Below are 24,817 nucleotides of genomic sequence, written 5' to 3' on the forward strand. Positions count from 1 at the left end.
GATTATTTCAATTGGTTTGGGGGATATCACTGCACCTTTACTGTAAAAGTAATATTTTTCAAAATTTTCCCATTTCTCTTCATCCTAAACAAATCCTCCTACAGACAATCTGTAGGAGTTATGAATACAGGGTATCTCTACCCTCTCATTCCATTTTCCCTAGCTTGTTCCACTTAACTTGCCCCATCAAAAACTACCCCCATCAACCACCAATGAGACAAGCACTATTTCTAACTTTAATGGCCAATATTTTGGGTGTGTCTTGCTTGGCACAGCTGACTCCTTTTCTATCCTGAACCATCATGTCTACTTGGCTTCCAAGATGCCACATCCTACTGTTTTCTTTCATAGTCAACTACCGTCCTTCCTCTGTTTATTTCCAGGTAGGGTCCATTATGTAGCTCAAACTGGCCTTAAACACTTGATCCTCTGCCTCAGTTTCCTGAATGCTTTATGTGCCAATCCTCCTGGCTCCCTCTCTGCTTCTTTAGGTATTTTATCCTCATCATTTTGGTCTCCAAGTGTTTGAGCCCTCCATGACTCCAATCACAGGCCTCTGTGTTTTCTGACTACATTTACTGTCTTGGGGAGCTCATCAAACAGCAGAACTTTTATCCATAGCCACGCCAAATGTCCCTATATAGGACATTTCTGCTAAATTTAGACTCTTATCTCCACTACCTTTCTTGTTCTTTCTTCTTGGAGGTCTAACAGACATTTCAAACTTAAGGTGTTTGAAATTTTTCATTCTTCCCTAAACTACTTCTCTTTAATTAATTCCATTTTGATAACTGAACATGTGGTTAGTTCAGCCTCCTGTAGCCTTGTACAACTATAGACTGTCTTAAGAAGATATAGAAGACCTACAAGCATTCACTGTGCTGTCATCTTGCTGGCCCTAGAGATTACTTGGTATCAATAAACATAAGTCACTTAATTTCTCCAGACATTATCCTTCCTCTATATAACTGCGTTGTAACAGTGGCTCCAGAGGGTGCTCTATATGGGAAAATATGCCAAGAAGTAGGCACAGTGTGTGGTATGAAAAGCACTGTAACTCAGCTAGACCTAGTGGTGTAGGCTTGTAGTCCCAGTTACTTAGGAGGCTGAGGCAGGAGGACCACAAGTTAGATCTATATGACTTACTATGACTCCACTGTGGAAATATTAAGTCAAATGAGATCAGGGGATATGGTTCAGTGATAGCCTTTGCCTACCTCCATGCAAGGCTCTGGCTGAATACTGAATATTGGTCAAAGACAAGGAATCATGGGGAAGTTTTTATAATCTGGAAGAATCAATGAAGTGAAATCTGCCCTTTGGTGGCTAATCTAGTACAAAAAAGGGAACACCTTTGCTCAGTGTGTGTGTGTGTGTGTGCACACACACATGCATGCGCGCGCGTGCGCGCGTGCGCGCTCATACAGTGCACGTGCTGGTTTGTGCATGTGTAGAAGTGGGAGGTTGATGTTGGGATGTTTTCATGTTTTTCTTCATTACTTCTTCACTTTTTTTTTTTTTTTTTTTTTTTTGAGACAATGTCTCTCACTGAACCTAGAGCTCACTGTTTCTTGGCTAAGCTGACTGGCCAGGGAACCCTTGGGATCTGCCTGTCTCTTGTCTATTCACCATGCTAGGATCACAGGTATATGTTACCATGCCTGGCTTTTATGTGAATTCTGGGGAATCTGAACTCAGGTTCAAATGCTTACACAAAGCACTTTACCTACTGGGCCATCTTCCCATCCCAACTCTTTGCTTTTTATTGTCTGACTGAGGACCCCACCTAAGGCATTCTAGGCAAGTGCCCTCCTACTGAGCTAGCCCTCTCCTCTCTAGCTTCTGAAAAAAATATTTTAGGTTTGACAAGAGACAGTACCAGCTTCTAAGAAGAGACTAGCTCCTTTTATAAAGGGAGGAGGAATTCCAGTGGGTTACTAGGATCCTTCTTCAGAAAAAACAGCCAGGAGATGGCACATCTGGGTGTCTACTGTCACCATTTAATGGAGGCCACACCTACCTGCTCTTCAAAGTAAGAGAAGGGAGGGGTTGAACACGAACACCCAAGAATGGAAAGAAGCTGCAAACGTACCGTGACAAAGACAGAGGCCAGGAGCAGGCCGACGGAGTAGATGAGCCCTCTGCTGTTCAGCCGAATCTGTAAGGAAGTATTGGACAACATCAGGCTTCCAAACCAGACACCTGCTTAGCGTGGCCTTTCAAGCAAGTCAGAGGAGCAGTGATTCCAAGTTTCTCCTCTAGGATGGAGGCAGACAGTGGACATGTGCTTTCCCAGACACACACAGCTGTCTTTGGCAGCTCTCAGCTCAATCCTGTCCTTACTGAAAAGGCAGAGCCCCAGCCACACCAGCCCACAAATACTCATATTCTCTATCATGTTAGGATTCTTGTCAACAAACATCCTGTTGACCTGACCTCTGGTGACCTTTAGCTTTCTCAGACTCATACTATTTTTAGGGTGAATTATATCACATAAGTGATGGGAAAAATTTGTATAAACTTTATTTATTTATTTATTTTTACATAAAGTTCATTTGAGAGAGATATTGAGCTACTTGATTTACAACTAGGTTGAGAGTTTAACTGAGTCTGGCTGTCACTGGCTAGACCTCCACATGAAAGAGAATGTTCCTCCTCAGCACCTGTCATGCATCTACTTGACAGACTGAAAGCCAACTGAGATACATACCACCAAGTGTAGGACTCCAATGCCAAACTTTGCTATGAAATCATCTACTCCCTTGGAGTCTAAAGAGATCTTGGTGGAATCTGCATCTCAGCTGAAGAGAACTAAGGATGAAGAATTTGTAAACTGCCCTCAGCACCATCAGCACCAGCTTCAAAGGAAACTCCCCTCCAGTCTATTCACAGAAGAGGCCTCCAGAAGAGAGGACTAGTTCCAAAGGAGCCTGAGCCTAAGAACTATGTGGAAATGAGCTGTCAGCACTGGTTCCCATGCAGTACTTCCAGCTAAGACTCTCCATGCCTGGGTTGAGATAGACCATCAGCCATTTAGTCCTTGAAGGCCCTGTAACCAAAACTGTTACCAAGTTCAGGCCATTTAGAGAAATATAATTTCAAAGTCTGCTTCTTCTGTCCTATTGTGTCACCCACCAAACTGTGTGCAAAGCCAACACCCATATGTTTTTGTGCTTTTTTGATGGGAAGAAGTAGACATGTGGATTCAAGTTTGAGGACTCCATTTCCACCTCCATCTAACCCCTATTCCACCCCCAGCCAATATAATACACGGTCCTGAAGGGGATGAAGAGTTAACCTGTGCTCATGGAAAGAAGGGGTAAGACTGGTTGATTTCTCTATTGCTTTCCTTCTCTTTCTTGTGTTTTTCTTCTTGAGACAGTAATTTTGCTACATGGACCAAGCTGGCCTCAAACTCACAATCCTTTTTGCCTCAGTCTGCCAAGTGCTGGGATTACAGACCTGTAATCCCATCATGCCCCTGTTTGTCAACTATTTTCTAATAAGGCACACTGTGCTGAGGAGTGGCTTGGGGCCTCTTAACATGGTTTAAGGTACTTGTTTCCCTCATGTCAATGTCTCCCACTGAGATACACATATAGGTCTCCAGTTGGCTGGACTGTAGCGGGAGGGTTGTGATGAAGAGATCAGAAAGGGACCACTATAAACCTGGTCCAGGAAGTATCCACCAAGACTGAAAAATCAAACACCAGATGGCAAAGCCAATCAAACCCAGACACACCTAAACACAACAGAGATGTTTCATTTGCATGGTAAGAACTCCATGGCTGGACAGGGGAACTGTATGCATAGTGATTCACTCTAACTACCCAGAACCAAACAGGCCAATCAGGACTACTCTCACTTGTACGAGTGGAATTACATGCCAGGAAATCACAGGCCAAGTGGCTTATTCTAACCAAATGAGGATTCTTCTGAAATGGAGTCTTTCCACAGCTCATGGCCATTTGCAGGCAGTTGTTCTGTAACTGCCATGCCAGTTTCTCTCTTTGAAGGATACCAAGTTAATTTGTTCTCTTTCTATCCTGGCTAAGTGATGAATTCTTTCATCAATCCATTAAACTTCCAACTACAGTGACCATCTCTATGAGTTCTCCATCTGCTGGTCTCTGGCTGGGAAATAGTTACCAACAACCAAATGGCTTCTTGACAATGAAAGGAAATCAGGTTGTAACAGCGACACAAGGGGCATAGGTTAATATTACTAATTCAGAGCAGAAAGGTGGAAGATGGGCCCCATCTCAGGCTGGCTGGTAATCTGACTTATATCCTCAACCTGGTATAAACAGAGTTCCCCTCTCTCATCAGCTGGTTGGTCTAGGGGTACATTGCAAATGTATCATAATGATGGGGACAGTCTTGCTGGGTGAGGTGGCACATGCTTGTAATTCCAGTACTCAGGAGGATTTCGAGTTTGAGGCCAGCCTGGGATACACAGTGAGACCATATTAAGAAGAAAAAAAAATTCTCTTCTCTAAACGTACTACCTACTAACTCTATGATGGTCCCCCCATTCTGTATAGTCCTGGGGAGCAGAGGGTTCCCCAGAACACAGCAGTGGCCAACAGGGGGAAGAACTGTCTTTGCCCATGTCTTTAGCTGCACAGTGCTGGGGTTGTGCATAAACATTAACAAACTGTGAATAAACACTCAAATAAATCCATTGAGATCCTAATTTTCAACATCATATGCATTCTTCTTAAAATGGAGGCCACGTGTTCCCAGTCTTACACCTTCAGCTCCGGGGTCCAACCCCTAGTAAGAATTGAGTGATTTCTTACCCTTAAGTAGACAAGGACCAATGAGTATAAAGGTCTAAGCAGGAAGATTCTATCTGGCTAACCACTTTCAAAATGAATCATGCTATACTCAGGTTTTTGAACTTCACCCTTGTATTCACACAGAGCCTCAAGGAATAAATAATACTGTCAAAATACTAAAGCTGGCTTCAAAGATGAAAGATGATGAATTCTTCTATGGGGTTTCTCCTTTCTCCATTTTTCTTTTCAACCTTCTTTTGGTGGAGTCCTCTGTGCACCCAGGGGACACTGTCATTTTTTCCATTGTTAGAGAACTGAGCTCTTACAGCTTGTATTTGTTCCTGGATGGCTGACTCCTGGCTCGTCCATACAAACATGGTTGTCAGGAGTTAGGACCCTTAGCTTGGCTCTTGGCTTAACTCCTCTGAAGGCTGTGTGTGTGTGGGGCCACACTTTGTGAACTGTGATTGTTGAGCCACATCTGGCCCTGTCTTCTGTTTTTGAAAACAGGTGAGTGAAGTTGGCTCACATATCTATGCATTGTTGTCTTGATGCATGCTTGGGAGGGTTGTGTTCACCTACATTAAAGCTTTGGAACAGAGCCTAGAATGCAATGCATTCTTAACCATGGTGGGTCATTTGCTCCTAACTAGAGACTCATTACCTAAACCAATATCCTACCATGGTACAGGTACCAGGGGAGGAAGTTTGTGTCTTATTTTACCATCCACAGACCCAGTGTTTGAGATGGAACTGATGAATGAATAATGAATGGTCACATGAAGAACCTAAGAAGGCTCTTTTCAGCAGGGCAATGGGGACTGGCTAGAGAGAACTTGGCAGCAGGAAGACTGGGGGTCTACCAAGCATGTATAAAGTTGGAACCATCTTATTCCCATTTTTCATGTCAGAAAACTGAGGTTTAAGGAAGTCAAATGACTGGTCTGTTTCAAGCAAGTGAGCCACCAAGTAGGGATTTAAAAACAGAGAAAGTGGCGTCAGGAACCTGGGCCCTAAGCTAAGGACTGGCTGACATTTCTGTGAAGGACCAGGGGAAGCCAGTATCTTAGGTTTTGTGCATCAATCTCAGTCAAAACTTCTCAGTTAGAAGGAAACAGACCAGTTTCTAGAAAATTTTCTAGAACTTGACCTCTGCCCAATCTTCCCTTCCCCTCTCCTTTCCAGTTTTATAAATAGAGCTTTTTTTTTTTTTAAAAAAAAAATCAAATCCCAAAACCATATATAAAAGTTTTCAAGCATTCAGAAAAGCTCAAAGAGTTATACTGATATTTTTAAAGACCCTCAGAACAAGCTGCAGACACCAGTAAGTTTTATCCCTGAACATTTCTCTTACATTGCACTAAGCATGCTCAGTGTTCGTTCATGACCTTTTCTATTTACATGCAATTTTCACATAGAAAAATTCATCATCATTATTGCACACTAAATGAGTTCTGACAACTATATCTATCTCTGTAACACAAACCTCCTCATGATGGAGAGCCACACAAGGCTTTCTTGTTGCCAGAGATAGCCAGTAATCTCATCGGTTTAGGTCATTCTAGAACTTCATATGAATGGAATCCTGTGGCACGTTGTTTTTTTGTTTTTTTTGTTTTTTTTTTTAATGGACAATCTTTACATTAAAATGTTATTTATTTTCCCTAGAGGTCAGAAGAGGGCATCAGATCTACTGGAACTGGAGTTATGGATGGTTGTAAGCCACCTCTGCAAGAGCAGCCACTGCTCCTAACTACCTCAGCCCCTACACAAACATTCTTTTATTTAGCATAATTTTTAGAGATTCCTTCATGGTTTTTATTGGTCAAAACGGTCAACAGGTCATTTACTTTTATGCAGAAATAGTGTAATATAGCATGATTTCATTATTGTCCCATCAATGGACACCTAGACTGCTTTCAGTTTTGAACTATTAGTGTGTATTTCCTTCATAACTCTAAAACGATGTAAAAAGAGCTTCCTCACCATCCTATTTCCTAGCTTCACTCCCTGCAGCTGGGCACTTGGAATTTTTCCAAAGTGGTACAATTCACCTCTTTCATTTTAGGAGAGTTCTGTGCCCTCATGGAACCTTCAGTTCAGGCAGGTGGTATATTCACCCCTTCCCACTCTGGACATCCTGCCTTAAATTTATTTGTTTCTTCTGCCTGGTGCTGATCTCCTCCTACCTGTAAGTGAGGGACCATCTTAACCCCTCAATCAGGACAAAGACTCTGGGGACAGATGGCTGGACTCTAGGTATTTCTTTATATCAGAACTCCAGTAACCCACCACCGGCCTGTGATGCCAAATGTGTCTATAGGGGTACATGTGTGTGCATGCTGAACAGTGGAAGGTGAGAGTTGACATTTCATTAGAGAGAAAGGCCAAGCAAGGAGGGGGCAGCTCTCAGCTTCTCTTTATAGAGGATGATGATATATTCAAAATATTTTACTTATGTGTATGAGTCTATATGAGTATTTTATATGTATATGCATGGGTGCATGGGTCTCTCTCTCTCTCTCTGTGTATGTGTGTGTGTGTGTGTGTTTGTGTGTTTTGTGTGTGTTTGTGTGTGTGTGTGTGTGTGTGTGTGTGTGTGTGTGTGTGTAGGTCAGAAGAAGGCATTGGATTCCTTAGAGCCGGAGTTACAGGCATCGGCGGACTACTGGCTTGTTCCATAGCTGCTGGAACCCGAACCCCAGTCATCACAATTGCACAGCAGCACTCTTAACTGCCAGTCCATCTCCCTAGCTTCCCAGTTGTTTCCAGTTAAGGCATAACTTGCATACAGTCAGTCACCCAGACCTTAAATGTATTTACTACCAGAAGAGTTTTGACAAATGCATGTTTTCATGTAGCCTACATGTTTTCTCTTACATGCAGCTCCTATATTTAATATTTAATATCAAATATCATGTATCAATTGCATATGTAAATACAAATGATAAATTATATTTGTAAAAATTTTATATGGGACATGAAAACAGAGGTGGGACTATCTGAGAAACATAGGAAGAGCTGCAGGAGTGGGAAGATAGAAAAAGGAGAGGGTTTAGTAGGGGAAGTATGTTCACACTACATGACATACCTGAGTGAAACGTCCTTATGAAATTCACCACTACATAAAATCAATGCATGTTCACATTTGTAAATAGAAACATCTATCTGTCTGCCTATCTGTCAGGACTGCCCGCCTGTCTGTCCATCTATCTGTTATCTGCATATCTGCCTATTTATCATCTATCTCACTTCTATCACCCAGGTAACCTTGGTGAATGTCTCTGAGGGCAGCAGAACTGGTCTCTGGGGTCTGCAGCCAGACCTGAGTGTCAAACTCATGTCATTTACACATTAGCTTTGAACAAAGCCTTTGGGCCTCAGCTCTGCCCACAGCTGAAGTTTAGTCATCCCCCAGGCCCTGCCTCACAGAAGCAAGGCACAGCAAGTTCAAATGCAGAGTGTTTTCACGGCAAGGATGAGCCGAGATCGTGTGAGGCCCATTTCAGATCATTCAGTCCTGAAGTTTAGTGCTGTTTTCATTGCTGGCCTTCAGAAACACCCATTTTCCTGTTCCAATTCCTTTTTTGGCAAGTTGTGAGGGAGGAAACAGAAGTCTGGCTGCTTCCAAAGTCAACAGGAGCGCAGCCCACAGCACATGCATATTTTTTAGTGTGGATGCACACAGAGACTCATTCACATCAAGTTTCATGTATTTATGTCACACGAGAAACGGTTCCTGGAGCCTCACTGCATTCAGGGATCCAAGCACGGGAGTCTAAAAAGATTCTGTTCCGCATCCTCCCAACCCTTACAGTCTGACGTCAGCTCTACCTAATCCATGAATTCTCTTGGAAAAGTATCAAAGTCTTTATTTTCTTTCTTTCTGCTATTTAGTATTGGGAACACATGTTAGACATTGTCATCCCCACCCCCACTCCTTCCTTGTTTTCTGAGACAGACTCTCACTATGGAGCTCAGGCTGGACTTACAGTCCTGTATTCCTGCCTCAGCCTCCCCAGGGCTTTGGGTTTTCTTACTGGGCAGTTCTGACATTTGTTTGGATGTAGTTTTCAGGTGGATGTTACTATCCATGGCTTTATACTGAGTGATATCATTGGGTTGGGGTATCTTTCCTTGAATAGTTTACTGGGGTGAAAAAGTGAACAAGCCTCAGGAAAGAAGCACATTAATGACCACTAGCATCCTGACCTGCCCAAAGTGCACTCACAGACAGTGCACTTTACTCTAGGGACTGATCCGTGAACTAAATGGAGATTTTGATTCTTATTTGAAGATGAGACAACTTAGGTTTGCAGCTTACAAACAAGGCAAAGGGTCAAGTCTGCACTTGGACTTCCCTCCATCTGTTACCCCAAAGGGAAAAGCCAGAGCCTTCCCTTCGCCTGTGAGTCCTCAGAAGTCACCACTAGGCTTTTCTTCCCTATTATTTTTTCTAAGGCCTGAATAAAGGACAAGAGCCACAGAAGCACAATAGCAGATGTCACTGGCATTTTAGTCCATTTTTCCATTGCTATAACAATACACCTGAGACCAGCTTGCTTATAAAGAGTAGTTTTTATTTGCCTCACTATTCTGGAGGTTGGGAAGTCCAAAAGCATGGCACAAGCATTTGCTTGGTATCTGGTAAGAGGGTGTCTTTGCTGTACTATAGTGTGTGTGTGTGTGTGTGTGTGTGTGTGTGTGTGTGTGTGTGACACTTGTCCCTGGCTCTGTATGTAGGTTATCAAATGGTGAGACAGAGCAATCATGCTGTTCAAATCTCCCTTCTTTCCCTTTTCTTTAACTTTTTCATGTATTATTTCATGTGTATGGGTGTTTTGCCTGTGTGTATGTCTGTGCACCATGTTATGCAGTACCCACTTAGGCCAGAAGAGGGTTTCAGATCTCCTGGGACTGGAGTTACAGAAGGTTGTGAGCCACCTTTGGGTGCTGGGAATCAAACAAGGCTCCTCTGGAAGAGCAACCAGTGCTCTTAACTGCTGAGCCATTTCTCCAGTTCCCTTCCTCTTCTTATAAAGCTACAAATGCCACCATCTTCTTGGCCTTATCTTGCCCCATTCATTGTCTTTGAAATGCCCCACTTCCAACTCCCATTACACATGATTTAGAGGATTATGTTTCTAATAATAAGCATTTGGGGAACACATTCAAAGCACTGCACTGATCACACATTCCACTCTGGATGTCTAGGTGGGTACCAGCTACCTCTCAATATCCAGTGCCTGCTCTGAATATGCAGACATCTTCTTGAACTGCTCAACTGCCAGGCAGCTAATCTCCACAGTGACTCCCAGTAAAAGGGGCAACCACAACTTGCCTGACCCTCAGGTGGGCCATTCAGAGACAAGGCTGTTCAGTTTCCCAGAGCTCCCTTGTTGTCTATCAATGATGAAACATCTCTCTTGGGGGGAGGAGGACACTTATGAGATTCAGGAAGTAAAAAATACTTAGAAGTCTGGGAGAGCTGAAACTTAGAAGGCTCACAAGGCCCCTCTCTCCAGTATTATATAAGCATAAGGATTGCCCGGGAAGGGAGACTCTTTGATCTGTCCAACTGCCTGCATATTTGGAGAGCTCCAGGCTATCATTTTTGTGGGTTAGCAGTGGGCTTCTAGTAATGCAACTGTCCTAAGTCGTCCCTCACCCACATTCCTATATGCAACCCGAGACTCAGTGGTCCATCAAGTTGGACTCTGGTGTAACTGTTACTTTGGTCTGTCATTGTTGCCGTATGAGTAAGTAGACATTTGTTCATGTCTTCCCAGGAGAGTCTCACATATGTCCCTCTGTTGGGATGTAGCTCTAGTTGTTTGTATGATAACTGGACTGTTAATGTTGCTGCTGTTGGCTGCCTCCTCACCCTGTCTACTTCCCCACTCCCATAGTGGAGTTTCCTGGCCTGAATCAACTTATCTCAATCTTGCCTCAGGATTGCATCATCTCCAAGACACTTCAATTAATGAATATTGAGACTCAACAGCTTTCCACGTCAGCCTTTCTACAGTAGGCTCATCAGAGACCTTCCCTTTCCCACACATCACTGAGACTTTCTAACATAAAGCTTGGAATCCAAGAACCAAATGTATGGGGATTGGTGATGTTACTATAGCTCCCAGTTTACAACAACTGCGACACGTGTCATCCATTAAAATGCTACCCAACCACTTCCAAGCTGTCTGTTTAGGTCATGTGAAAATGCAGATTGTCCCTACTATTGGCCTTCTCATTTTGCTGAGTTCTGTGGTGGAAATACATTCATCTCGGCCAGTTTCAAACTGCCAAGAGCTGAGCTGAAAGAGCTGTAAGTAGTCGCTTCTCTCAAGCTCATATGAACCAGCTCTAGCACTGAGGTAACTCTGGGGGTTGGGTCAGGGGCTATTAAGAAAGGGGAGGCTGGTTCCAGCAAACAGAGTCAGATTCCAGGTATTGGGAATTATATAGGAATATTTGCTGAGGAAGGTAGGCAAGAATGGTGGGAAGACATCAGAACTGATTGGATTATCGGCCCATCCCACAGAAGCTCTCTTCTGGGAGGGAGACACAGCTCCTGAGCTCTACTGGAGAGTAAAGGGAAGACACATCAGAGACATCAGCCCCATGTTCTTCTAGAAGACATGGAGAAGATGATGGTGGATGGCAGCTGGCCTGGGGGGGGGGGGCCTGGGAAAGGCCTGAGGAATCCTTCTGGCTCCCCTGACTTGTTTTCTTGTGGTTTCCCTACTTTCTGGATGACCTCACCCTCTTTTGCCCAGTGATTTCTTTTTCTACATTACTAGGACACAGCTCTGGCTTTCTTCTCTATCTATATTTATTTTCTTTATTAGTTTTAGCCTCCAAAAGGCATTTTACTGCTGTTGACTTGCAAGTATTCCCAGGGCCTTTCTGTGGAACTTCCCACGTACTCCACACCAGTCTATGATCTGCTGGACATTTCCACCAGGACGACATTGAAACCCATCAAACTTGACCCATTTTCATGGGAACGCTGTGTTTCTCTTGAGTAAGCCCCTCATCTTGTCTTCCCTCTCCATGAAGGGCACCACAATAAGCATCCTTTGATTGTTTTCCTCTTATCTCACCATGCAGCTGTTAGAAAACTTAATTATCACTTCTTCCTTTAAAAACCCAATTTATCCCCATTTATACTCCAACCATCTCAAGCCACTAGCATCTCATCTTCAGCTTCCCGACTTGCCTTCCATCTTCCTTTCTTGACTTCTTCCAGTATATTTTCAAGCAGTATCAAATTAAACCCCAAATTTAAAGTGAGATACTTTATTGAGGAACAGTACTTAGGGTAAAACCCAAACCGCTCATAATGGCCAGCACAGCACTGACTATGCCCTTGTCTCTCCCGGCTCACCATCACTAGCCCTCAAGGGCTAGTGTGCAGTGTTTCTGTGTCTTTTGCTTAGCACCTGCTATTCTCTAGTTTAGGGCTATAACTGATACAGAGAGAACCGATGGTCTCCCTCCCTCTCCCCTGCATTAGGGTTACAGGTCCCTCCTCCTATAGCCTCACAGTGGGCACAAGTATTTCCCTACCTTTCTGATTTGGGGTCTGGCTGGTGATAGGCTTTAGCCAACAGAACATGAGTAGGCCTGCCCTGATAGAACACATTTTTGAAATGTGTTTGCAGAGTTGGGCATGACTTCTTATGTGTCTGGTTTTTATCATAAGAATGTGTCTTATGAGGCCACTGGTCCAACAAGGGTCAGAGACACTTGGAGCAGAGTCCTGTGAAGCTCAGAGCCAAGGGCAGATCAGCCAAACACTTGTCAACACACAGGTGCATGGGTGAGGAACAGGTGTAACAGAACTATGCTACTCACTTCCAGGACCTTTTGTCACACACAGCGCCCTGCTAGTGTGTCTCCAGTGCCAACGTTCCCTCTGGTCTTGCTGCCGCCAGTTTTGTCTGGTTCCAGCCCCTTTGCTGTAGTTCTCATAATCTTTCTTTTCTTTTTCTTTGTTTTAGACAGAGTCTCACTGTGTAGGCCCGGCTGACCTGGAACTCACTCTGTAGACCAGGCTGGCTGAACTCACAGAGGTCTGCCTGTCTCTGCCTCCTCCTGAATGCAGACACTAATAAAGGTGTGTGCTACCATGCCAAGCTCCTAATCTTTCTGAAGGGCAATGTGACCACATCTTTACCCCTCAAATACCCATCATTCTCTCTGTTACTCTGGTTTGCAATGTTCTTGGACACGTGGCTGCTCCATCTCCACCTCCACTTTCATTCCTGCCTTCACCTTCAACTCTGCTCCTCCCTCTGCCACAACCATGGGAGCTACCCTGGGTGGTATGGGCTCCAGCAGTGTGGCAAGCCTTCGAACAGCTTGGGATTTACAAGCTGGTTTTTTTTTTTTTTTTTTCCTGTCTGCTTGGAAAAGTCTTCTCAAAATGTTTGCTCAGATAAGCTCAGACTCAGAACAAATGCCATTTTCTTACCAGCGTTTCAGGTCCTCTGGCCCCAACCTCACCCTGTCATGTATCCCGAAAAATTCCCATCTGAAGGGCAAGCACCACATGCTTTGTTTGGATTTATTGTATACTTGGCTCCTCCCACAGGCTGTCACTCCAGAACCCCAGGAGCGCCTGGCTTGCTTACCATAGCACCTCAGAGCATGACAGGTGTTCAGCCGGTGCTTGCTATAAGAAAGAATGGTCTAGCCTTAAGGTCCTTTTACCTCTGTGGGTTCTGGAGTAAGCTCAACTCTTGCATGGGGAGAAGGACAGACCTTCTTCTTTCTGCTGCTGCTTGTAAGATGTATTGTACCTTTCTAAACCCTTGCTCAGAAATGTGAGTTCTGCCCTGATTTCCTGGAGGCCGACTATTGACTTCCTGGGTTCTGTTAATCTCACTCCATGGCTGTGCATCATCATAATGGTACAAGAAGCACTCATGTCCCCAACTTTGACTCTTCGGGTTATTTATTCTGGGCACTTAGGTGACTAAGTGCTTCCGAGCAAGCCACAGAGTATAGACATGTCAAAATCTGTCAAAGGGCATTCATTCCTCACTGTCGAGTGTGAGAACCTAATGTCAGGCACAGAGCAGATGCCTGGGTGGTAATTATCCCAGAATTATGACTTGGAAATCTCATCTGGACAAGATGGAAGAACTGCTTCAGAATTGTCAGCAGGTCTCTCCAGAGGTTAGGAGAGGGCATTAAACCCACACAGGCTGCTCGCTTCTGATGTCAGAGACGTGGAAAGATGTCCTGGCGTTACTGTCATGCTAAATGGAAGGAGGCCCTTGAGCGTCCTTTCTGAAATGAAGCCTCTCAGGAAGAACTCAGGGTGGAGCTGAGGGCAGACCAAATGCTTGGAATAAGTAAGTCCTACATTTGCCTTTCCATGGATCTGTGCCATCTTCCAACTGAGCCCTGTGCCCCTGCACAAAGCCACATAGTGATGCCCCCAAACAGATGGGCTTGGGGTACTGACCACTTAAGGAACCCCATGAAAGCTAGGAAAAGACAATGATTGAATAGGATTTTCCTCATGAAAGGACCCAGGACATTCCAACCCTGAGACAGAAACCTACTATAGAGATACCACTCACTTTGCCAAGGGAGATAGTAAAGGCTGTAGCCCCCATAATGTCTGTGGAACACGGAGAGGTGGGCATACAGTCAGGAATGCTCGCCCCTTCTGTTTCCTTCTCTCCTGATATGACGCATATGAAGCCACCTTATCTTTAACAAGTAGATCCCACTCTGTCTTTCAGCAAAGATTCAAACAGGGCTGAATCAGCCTACATTTCCACCCCATCACCACACCCCTCTGCCCACTGCCGCAGCACTATGTGCATTTGCAATGATGTCTTTCTGCTTGTGGGATATAACCTCCCTGGGTCTCGGCTCTCTGATCTGCAGAATGGGATCAGAACTGCATTTCACTTAGTGTGAAACGAGGGCCGTCTGTCCAGCTGAGGTCACTCATTGGCGTAGCTCCTATTTACTGCATCCTACACTCCCACAACCTGGACTTTCTTCTCTTCTTGAGCATAACCTTCCTCAGCGTCTCTGCATCAGTGGTCTCCTTTTCCTAGTATGCCCCCTCTTTCTCTAGACATCCACCACTAGCACAGCTGGATGCTGAAGAGCAGGGGAGTGATGCTCCATTCAGGCTCGGGAGATCATCCCTGACATCTAAGCTGATACCTGCAAGATGACCCTGAGAATGAAAGAACAGAAGCTCCTGGAGGGAAGAATTGAAGTCCCTGCTCTTTTGTGGCTCCCAGGCTTCTAGACAACACAAACGATGCAGCTTAGTAGGTCCAAATGCTGCACCATTATTTTGGCCAAGCATCACTACCCAGAGTATCAGTACAAGCATGTTTCCTGTGTTTGCCACATAATTAAAGTCCACCCTTGTCAAGATGCTCATCTGCTGGTGATGAAGCTATTTCATCTGGGATAGAGCCTAACCTTGAAGCTCATCCCTGGTCTAGGAATGGAGATCTAACTTTTCCTTAGAAACTCAGGATCAGCTCCATGAACACAAATACTGTCACACAGCCAGAATGTAGCAAAGCTCTCAGGAGCTACCCCACACAAAGGGACTATGTGCCAGTTTAACCAAAAAGATAAAAGTGTTTGCTATTTAAACAAGGAGAACTTCCTGCCATGTGTAAATGACAGTCAGTGCTGAGGTGGTGCATTAGCCACTAAACTCAGACTCCAGCAGCGATGGTTCATGGCTGGTGCTGTACAAAAAGGTGGGACGAGATCGTGTGCAGCGTGAAGCTGAGTGGGCAGTACATCTATGCTGATAGAGTGTTCTGCCTGTGGGGGTTCTTGGGGAAGACTTAGGCATTTTTTTTTTTCATGAGAATTCTTCTCTCATTAAAAGTCCTATTAGGCTGGAAGCAAATTATTTGAGGAAAATAGGTTTAAATGGAGTACATTAAGCTTGGGCCTACGATCCAAGGCTGGCTTGGTGATGGCTCCTCTACTGAGTCAGCTCACAGTTTTCCTGACCGCATTTCTGGCCTATTTACCTTCACATCCTGGTTCAGGATGAAGGCTTCCCCATCATGAATACTATTGCTGCCATGGAAGAGTTTCCAGAATACACACTTCAAAAACTGCACAACCGCAGCTTCTAAGTAGTTCTTAAGTTGTCAATAGTGTTACAAAATTAGCTTATCACACTGCTTTTGAACTCTTAAAATGCAAAGTGAAGTCTCACTCTCAACAAGAAGTGATGACACACTTAGATAACCTACGTACAGAAGAGAATGAATTCAGACCTCATCCTCCCTCTGTATACAAAATGAAATCTTGGCTTTCCTGGGGCTTGTAAACCATGTTGAGTTTCTTTCCAAAGAGAGGTCTTGGGAAAGGCCCTTGGGTGTCTGTATTTCTGAAATTAAATGAAGGTCTTTCTTGTACTGGCTGTTGAGACTGCTGCATTTAGATACAAAGCAACCTATTGCACCTCCTTCTACAAACTTTCCCTTGTATGCCTGGCTGCTGTTCACAGAGAAGCCTGGCTGGGCTGTTTTCTCCTCTGTAAAGATGGAGGAGGTTTTCACCACAGGCCTAGTCACGGTAGTACAGTTCAGCAGAATGGCCAAAGCTACCCAAATTATGTCATCTTTAGAGGAGTTTGGGCCTCAATTTTTGTTTTTAGGATGTGATCCTGTCACTAGGTATTGAGACTTGGAAAAAGCATGCTTCATAGCTGTGAGAATGTCTCATTTTCTATTCTTTACACCATTGGGGGATGTTAAGGGAGAGAGAAGGTGGGCGATGACTAGTGGTGATCTGTGGTAGAAGGCTTGTCTGACTGAGTTTCAATTTCAGGCCTGATGTCCATGTTTGGTCAAGGAAGACTTCAAGGTTGGTAAAAGGACCTTGTTTATTTCACTCTTGAGATGAACTATACCTGTTTTAGAGATTTTCTCTTCCAGGCTCACATCCTGTTATGCTAGTAAAAACAAAACAAAACAAAAATTTGGCTTTTTTTGTTTTATTGGGTATTTGTTTGTTTGTTTTGATTATTTGTTTTGAGAAAGACAGAGACAGAGATAGAGAGGGTGGGAATATGAAATTGGGTGTGTATCTGGGAGGAGTTGAGAGAGAGAGGAAAACACAATCAACATATACTATATGAAAACATTTTTTAACTAAAAGTTAAAAAATATAAACATAAACAAACCTCCAACAATGCTATGGTTTGAAAATAGGTAGTGCTCTCCAAAGGTTTGTGTGTTAAGAGGATGATGTTAATGGGGGTAGTATGGACCCTTAAGGGTGTGCCACGGGCAGTCCTTAGGTCATTGAAGGCATGCCCTGGAAGAGGATTGTGAATCAAAACGAATCTTTTCTCTCTACAAGTTAGTTGTCTCTGTTACTTCAATATAGTAACACAAAGCTGATGTATACAATGGATCTTACACTGTAAGGGTTCTGTGTCCTATTCCTGTCTGTCTCAGCAAATGAGTTGATGGGGTAAAAATTCTGTTCAGGAATTGATTTTTAAGAGTTATTTAGAGCACAATTTCTGTTCTTCTTGTGGTTGCCTAGTTTTTAGCCACTGTCTTCTAGTTCTCAACAGAGGAGAGCAGAAGCAGTTGGAATTCAGATAAAAGTCATTTTTCTAAAAACTTCTTTATAACTTTGATAAGAGGGAAGAGGGAGCATGTGAAAGAAACCAGAACAGACACCCAGAGTTGTAGATCTGGGTAGCTGGTGCTTAGCTGGGCTGAGGGGTCTTTATTGCTTTTCTTGCCAAGGAAAACCAATCACCAGCAGATGCTAAATCTTTTCTAGGGATGTCAAGTCATGTCAACTGCAGCACTTATGTTTGGAGAATAGTAAGTCTCTTCAAGGCCAGAGATTTTTTTTTCTAGTGATGAGAAAAGACTGAATGAGAGGAGCAGAGAACCCATTTCCATGCATCATTCTTAAAAAAAAAAGTTACACAGGGAGCAGTGGCCTATGTCTTTAATCCCAGCACTCCAGAGGCAGAGACAAGTGGATTTTCTATGACCTTGAGGCCAACCTGGTATACACAATGAGTTCTAGGTCAGCCAGGGCTACATAGTGAGATCCAGCCTTTAAAAAAAAATTGGGTCATTGTTTATTTCTAGTGTCAGTTGGAAAGGATACTAAACGTTGAGCCACCCAGGCCTTTGGACCTCACCTAGACCAGAGATGGCCCTCTTGTTGATGGAAGGGAAGTGTTTGGTGAACACCAATGAAAATTAGTAAGTTCCAGGAGTATGCTCTGCTATATTCAACACAGGTTTTGTTTTGTTTTGTTTTGTTTCACTGGTCAAGTAAGTGTCTGCCCCCCATGCTGGGATTTGAGGAAACTGGATTTATGAGGGGCAATGTTTGCTCCCATGAAGCTCCTGTGGTCAGTATTTGCAGGTAGCATGAAGCTTTCTTCAAACCTCAGGCATAACATTTGACAATTAAAATATGAAGGATAAGTTAGGGATTGTGTTGTAGGTTGTGAGTCAGGAATTCAAGAGGCCTAGGCGGATGAAGCTTTCTTCAAACCTCAGGCATAACATTTGACAAATTAAAATATGAAGGATAAGTTAGGGGTTGTGTTATAGGCTTGTGATTCATGAATTTAAGAGGCCTAGGCAGGATGATTTCGGGTTCAAAGCCAGCTTGGGTTACATAGTGAGACAGTGACTAAAGAAGTTAGGAACTGGAGATGTAGTCCAGTGTAGAGCTCATACCTAGTATGTACAGGGCCCTGGGCTCACTCTCCAGGACTGCAAAAATAAAGGTTAATTATCTAATTAATTAACATTAAAGTGTAACTTAACTTAAAATGTCATTAAAACTATATCATTATTCTAAACCATCAGATTTCTGTGCAATGCTTATAGATCTCCAAACATCACAGACTGGTGTACAAAGATGTCCTAGGCTTCACTAATCATGACAGTGAGACTCAAAGCCACATGAGTGTCCCTGAACAGCAGCAAGGCCAAGTGCCTTCTGGGAAATCCAGATGCTACAATACCAGGCCACCTTTGAAAACAAAATTTCTAGTGAGATTTTAAGCAAAATGTGTTTCATCTAATAAGAAGTAAAAAGGGCAACATATGGAATATCCATATAGTGGATCTCTGCTGTCTAAAACACACTAGAAGGAGAAAATAAGCCAAAATGCTAACAATGCTCTTCTTTGGGCTATAATGTGGGTAATTTAAATTTCATCTTCTGGAGCTAAGGTGTCCCACAGGCAGCCCTAAACTCCATGTAGCTATATAAACAAAGTAATTAAAGTGAAATAAAAATGAAAAATTCCTTCTTCATTTGCACCAGCCCCATATTAAGTGCCTACATGTCATGTCTGGCCAGGGGCTAGTGCATCAGCCAGTGCTCCTGCCCAGATCTGCCAGCACTGCAGAAAGGTCTGCTGTGATCTCCTCTAAAACACATGCACTGTTTGTCCCAGGAAGAAAAAGTCTGTAAGAAAATAAAGGTCCAGGTGTCATCAGACCCCAGGAGATGGCTTTGGCATTGGCAAACCTTGCATTTTAGGAAGTGACAAGCCAGCCTTAATGACCAAGCTTAAATACACTTCATACTATCATCCCCACTGTAAGACCAAGAATGATGTTAAGTGGGGAGCTGGGCCCTGGGTCATCCAGAAAAGCTGCTGGGGGAACCTGCTCCAGGTGGTGGCCATTAGCTTCTCCTCTCCTTCCTGAGCACACAGTTAAACAAATGAACAAGACCCTTCCTGCAAGTTGGTGAGCAAATGAGATTTATCTGGACAAAGGGATGGGGACAGACCTGACATTAGCCACCTCTGTGCACTGTCTCCTGTACCCTTCCTTTCTCTACACTAGAGAAGGTCTCAGAGCTAGCAGAGCCACATGATGGAATTGGCACACCCCCAGGGTTTCCTTTTGGAAGTATTCACAGGCGCCATCAAAGTGGGAACATCTGCTGTGGAATTTTAGTAGGAAATTAGCCGTTGCTGGGTTACCCCGGTGAAGTTTTTTAATTGTCTGCAGTATATTAATAGTACCTAGCAATACTACTCTAACAAATAAAAGAGTAACTTGACCTTCTGTGCAGCAGGTGTTAACACAGCAGGCCCCACAGGAAGCTTCTGGCAATCCTTGCTTTCAGGATGCTGCTGGTTGATGGTGTTTTGTTCATGATCAATGAAGGAGCATTCTAGGCAAGCTTGATGATGTACACCTGGGTGCTAAGACGCAATTATCATAGCTGTTCTTAGAGTAGAAATGTGCCTGCCTGACCAGCCCTCCATAGATGCTTTAGATTCCAGGGGACTTCCTTGCACAAGATAACTTACCCATGTCCCTGGAGTTCACTGTCAGAAAGAGAGAAAGCAGGGCCTGAGCAGCCTTTATTTTTTTTCCACATCCTTTGCTGTAATACATCTTAGCTGGGAGTATAATCTGTTACTGGTTCTTGTTAGCATTTCTGATGGATGGATCATCTAAGTTAAAAGATGTTCATGGGACCCCCATCCCCATCCACCCCCAATATCTTCCACATAAGATTTTCCTCCAGGAATATAGAGAAAAACAAACACTAAAAAACAAGTATGCCTTTGTATGGTCCTTATGTATCCTTATATGGCAACTGCCAATATTTTAGCTTATGCATCGAATGCTTGTGAATGTGGTTGATGCGGGGCAATCATAGGAGCTGACTGACAGCTATCTGACTCACTGACTTGCAGATTTTAGGAGGGTTATTTGGAATCTGAGACCACCCAATGGATGATACCTGTTTAAGATACTCCACCTAGATGGCCTCTTTCTACCATCTCTTTTTACATGCAATCAGATCACTAGCTGGAAGTTGCAGCCCACTCTGGTCCACTAACTGGGTCTACATAGCTCATGAAATAAGATCATCTTTACATCTTCAAACAATTGAAAAGAAATAAGCACAATGTATGACAGCATGAAAGCTTTGAGCATTCCAATTTCAGTTTCTATCAAGTTCTGTGGCTGCTCTTCTGTTGCATCAGCAGAGTTAGCTGTGACAGAGACTATCTCTCCCTTCACACCAGCCCTTAGATCCTGTTTAAGACAGAAAGTTTGCCAACCTCTGTTCTACACATGTGTGACTTGGGAAGATCTGTACTAGAAGAATTTGCTTCCCTTATAGCATTAATATTTTCATACCCACATTACTAGGAAACAATAGCTCAGTGACCAAGGCTACCAAAAAAGTCTGTTTAGTCTGAAAGTAAGAAGTTATGGAGGAAAGCACTCACATAGGATCCATAATCCACAGCCAGAGTCTGCAGAGCCCAGGGAAGACCAAGCCCGATCAAGATGTCAAACACATTGCTCCCAATGGAATTGGACACAGCCATATCCCCCATCCCTGTAAGGACAAGAGACCATTAATGAGTAAGGGGATCTCAGTAGGAAGCACTCACATAGGACTCTCCTGAGTCTTTGGTCTGGCAGCCTGATAGTAGTAGTTTTGCTGGACCACATACTTGGTTCTCTCTTAGCCCATCAGTGGTATGAAAAATAACAGATTACAATACCGAGAACCCACATTCTGCTGACTCCTGACTTTACTTCAGATATGATGACAGTGTAAGTGATCAAAATATCCAGACTTGGTTCCAAGAACACTGCAACTTCTGAGTCACCCTTCCAGAAGAAATAAACCCCACAGCATAAACATGGTCCCACAAGCTTGTCAACACATACATCATAGCACCATTTTCCACCTGTCCCCCTGAATTCACTGCTTCTTATTAGCCTAATAACATAAAGATAATGTCATCAGTAGAACTTCCCAAAGAATCTATAGGAACTGTGCTAAGTTTTGCTGCTGTGGTTGCTTAAAATGAATGCCTCCCCACATCCATCAGGCACAGAAACGAGAGAGGTTGCTAGGAAGGATGTCTCTGTCCATAGTGTCTACCTGGTTATGTAAGCTTTGAGTTTTAAAATGGGGAAGTCTCTGTCATGTGCTGAGAACTTACTGCTGACAACTTGGAGTTGAGTGAGCTTAATTGTGGTGGGTTGTCTGTCTTTTATGAGCCCTGGTTTCCTTATCTATGAAATAGAAGCACAATTGTCCCTCCTCTTGGAGTTGTTGAATGAGTAAGGTGCCTCATTCACTCCAGGTTAGCTTTTTTTTTCTTCTATATTTACTGTTATTTTATAATTAATGGATGATAATAATGACCAGAAGGGGCTGTGGCTAACTGGGCAAGCATCTGTGCCTTACACGGAGATGTCTTCTGCCTGTATTCCTTACTCCTTTGATCTCAGGAAGCCATCTGGCCAACATGGCACTGAGGTTGACATCATCCACCTCTCCTTCTAAGAAGTATCTGCTCCCCACTTCCTTGACACATGGGGCAGCCCCTACCAGGCAGAGAATCCTTCCTTCCTTCCTTCCTTCCTTCCTTCCTTCCTTCCTTCCTTCCTTCCTTCCTTCCTTCTTTCCTTCCCTATTTTTACTGTCCCTGGAGATCCCACCTTGTCTGGCCACAATAAGGCTGGCCATGCAGTCGGGCACACTAGTTCCAGCAGCCAGGAAGGTGATTCCCATGATGACATCAGGGATCCCCAAGGTGTAACCGATGATGGTGACCTTGGAGGAAACAGGAAGAGGCAGTAAGCCAGGAGACACGGTGAGCTACCTGCACAGGTTCCCTCTGATCAACAGTAGAAAAGTCTCCATTTTGGGCCATCTTGGGGGTGGGGGAATGGGACAACATCTTTTCTGGATTTTAACCCAGGAGGGTGTGAAGATTGTGTGAATGTGACCCAGGCTGCTGGCCTTAGGATGATGCTTTGACAGAACCCAGACTTTTTCATGAAAGGTGAATCTATCATTTGCTCCTTTCTGTTGATACTTGCACATTGAAAAAAAAAAAAAAAACAACTAGAATTTAAGAGAAAAGACAATATTGAAACAAAACACTTAAAACCAAGATGGCCCTGAATGATCCAGGCTGCCAGGCTGTGCTAGGAATGTCAACAGCATGCTCGCAGATCTGTGATGGGATTTGTAAGACCTGGAAAGGGGCTGGCTTCACATCTGGTCTTGTCATGGAGCTCCTATCCAGCTTTTCTCATCCCTACTTCCTTGAAGCCAGCCCAACAGCTAATTTTGCTTGTCAACTTGACACACTTGGGAAGAGGAATCTCAGTTGAGGAAATTGCCGCCATCAGATTGGCATGTGTGCTGTGGATATTGCTCTGTGTAAATAAAGTTCTGATTGGCCAGTGGCCAGGCAGGAAGTATAGGCGGGACAAGAGAGTAGAGAATTCTGGGAAGTAGAAGACTGGAGGGAGACACTGCCAGCCGCTGCCATGGGAAGCAACATGTAAAGACACTGGTAAGCCACAAGCCATGTGGCAAAGTATAAACTAACAGAAATGGGTTAATTTAAGATAAAAAGGTAGATAACAAGCAGCCTGCCACGGCCATACAGTTTATAAACAATGTAAGTTTCTATATGCTTTCTTGGTTGGGTCTGAACGACTATGGGACTGGCAGGTAAGAGAGATTTGTCCTGACTGGGCCAGGCAGGAAAATCTAACTACACATGTGGGGCTTTTTTCTTGATGGATAATTGATGTAGGAGGCTCCTGTCCACGGTGGGCAGTACCATTCCTAGTGGTTGGCCCAGAGATGTATAAGTAGGTGAATGTGGGCTTGGGAGCAAGGTGGTAAGCAGCATTCTTCCAGGGGTTCTGCCACTGAGCTCCTGCTGTGAGTTTCCTCCTGACTGCCCCCAAAGATGAACTGTGCTCTGGAAATGTAACATGAAATAAGCCTCTCCTCCCCAAGTTGCTCTTGGTCATGATGTTCATCATAGCAACAGAAGAAACAAAAGAACACTCGTCCTCAGTCATCAGCATAAACTTCTCCATCATTGCTTGCTTTTTGGTTAGTACTTAGGCACTGGGCTAAATGTTCAGTTTTAACTTTCCTAACTCTCACAGCCATCTGGTCCAAGTGCTCTGCTCTTCCCATTCCTCAGAGGAGGAAACTAAGAACAGAGAGACATCTGCCCCAGTCCTATGTGGCTGGTAAGTGGCAGAGAGGGCTCTGTGTTAGGCAGGTGGGCTCATCTGCAAGGTAGCTTCTCAGTTTACAGGGAGGTGGAATGTGGAGGGTGGGCTGCCGTCACCGGAGGCATTGCTCAGTGACACAGAGGAGTCCACGGCTGCCCCCAGATTTCAAGAGGGAAAAACAGAGTAGCAGGGAATCTGGCAGGATGGTGGCAGAGCCAGGATTCTTTGCCAAGTAGGTAGGAAAGGAGACCAATCCCTTGTATGTGGGCTAAGGAATGGGGCTTGCAGCCCCTGGAACTCTTAGGCCATCTCAGGGTGCCACGGGGGCGTTCCCACTTTCTATAATATCTTGAGAAAACGTAAACCATGTGTCTCAGGGAGTCCATTCACACAGCACTCCCAGGCCAGTGGTAGAAAGCTGGGGGATGTGAGTTCAATTCATTCAGATCCAAACCAGAAAAAGCTCCCACTTTCATGAGTGCTGCATTTAACTCACCGTGGCCTCAGGCTTCTGACGGCTGTCTCCAGGGAGGAAAGGAGGATCCTGAAACACATCTTTCTGTGTTGCTGTTCTTAAGAGCCTTTGTAAAACCAAGCCGCAGCAGGCTGACTGAGCCGTGGGTCCCGCAGGACTGTGGCCTGGCTCGCCTGGGATTGCCCCACTGCTCTTTCATTGTTAGGGTACTATGCTCGAGCCTGGGATTCTGGGGAACCGATGAGCTCTGGAAGCCCAGCCCAGGCCCCTGGCTTCTCCTGAAGTTGTCACTCACTAGCAGGAACTGAATCCAGATTAGTCAGTTCCATGAATAGGTCAGGGACAGCGATCCTAGCTCCCAAACTTGGATTGAAGGGGACACGCTGTGGGAGTCTCATTGAGTGAGAAGCCCCTGGCCACAACACTTCCCGTTTTAAAACTTCATTTGCTGTGAGGTTGAAGCTAGGAGTAACTGCGACTGTCTCCTGCCAGCTCTACAAGTTTGCTATTACCGC

General features: G+C 44.3%; 1 protein-coding gene across 1 annotated transcript in view; it reads right to left on the reverse strand.

Annotated features, from left to right (window-relative positions):
* The window catches only part of Slc24a3 (solute carrier family 24 member 3), a 495,475-nt gene that overhangs the window by 3,765 nt on the left and 466,893 nt on the right, over nt 1-24,817 (reverse strand). Inside the window, exons 14-16 of the mRNA XM_036184903.1 lie at nt 22,280-22,394; nt 21,049-21,161; nt 2,093-2,158 (exon numbers count right to left, since the gene is read on the reverse strand). Coding sequence (XP_036040796.1) covers nt 2,093-2,158; nt 21,049-21,161; nt 22,280-22,394 — 294 coding nt within the window. The remainder of the gene's footprint in view (nt 1-2,092; nt 2,159-21,048; nt 21,162-22,279; nt 22,395-24,817) is intronic.

The sequence above is a fragment of the Onychomys torridus genome, chromosome 4, assembly GCF_903995425.1.
Source record: "Onychomys torridus chromosome 4, mOncTor1.1, whole genome shotgun sequence".
NCBI classification, from domain to species: Eukaryota; Metazoa; Chordata; class Mammalia; order Rodentia; family Cricetidae; genus Onychomys; species Onychomys torridus.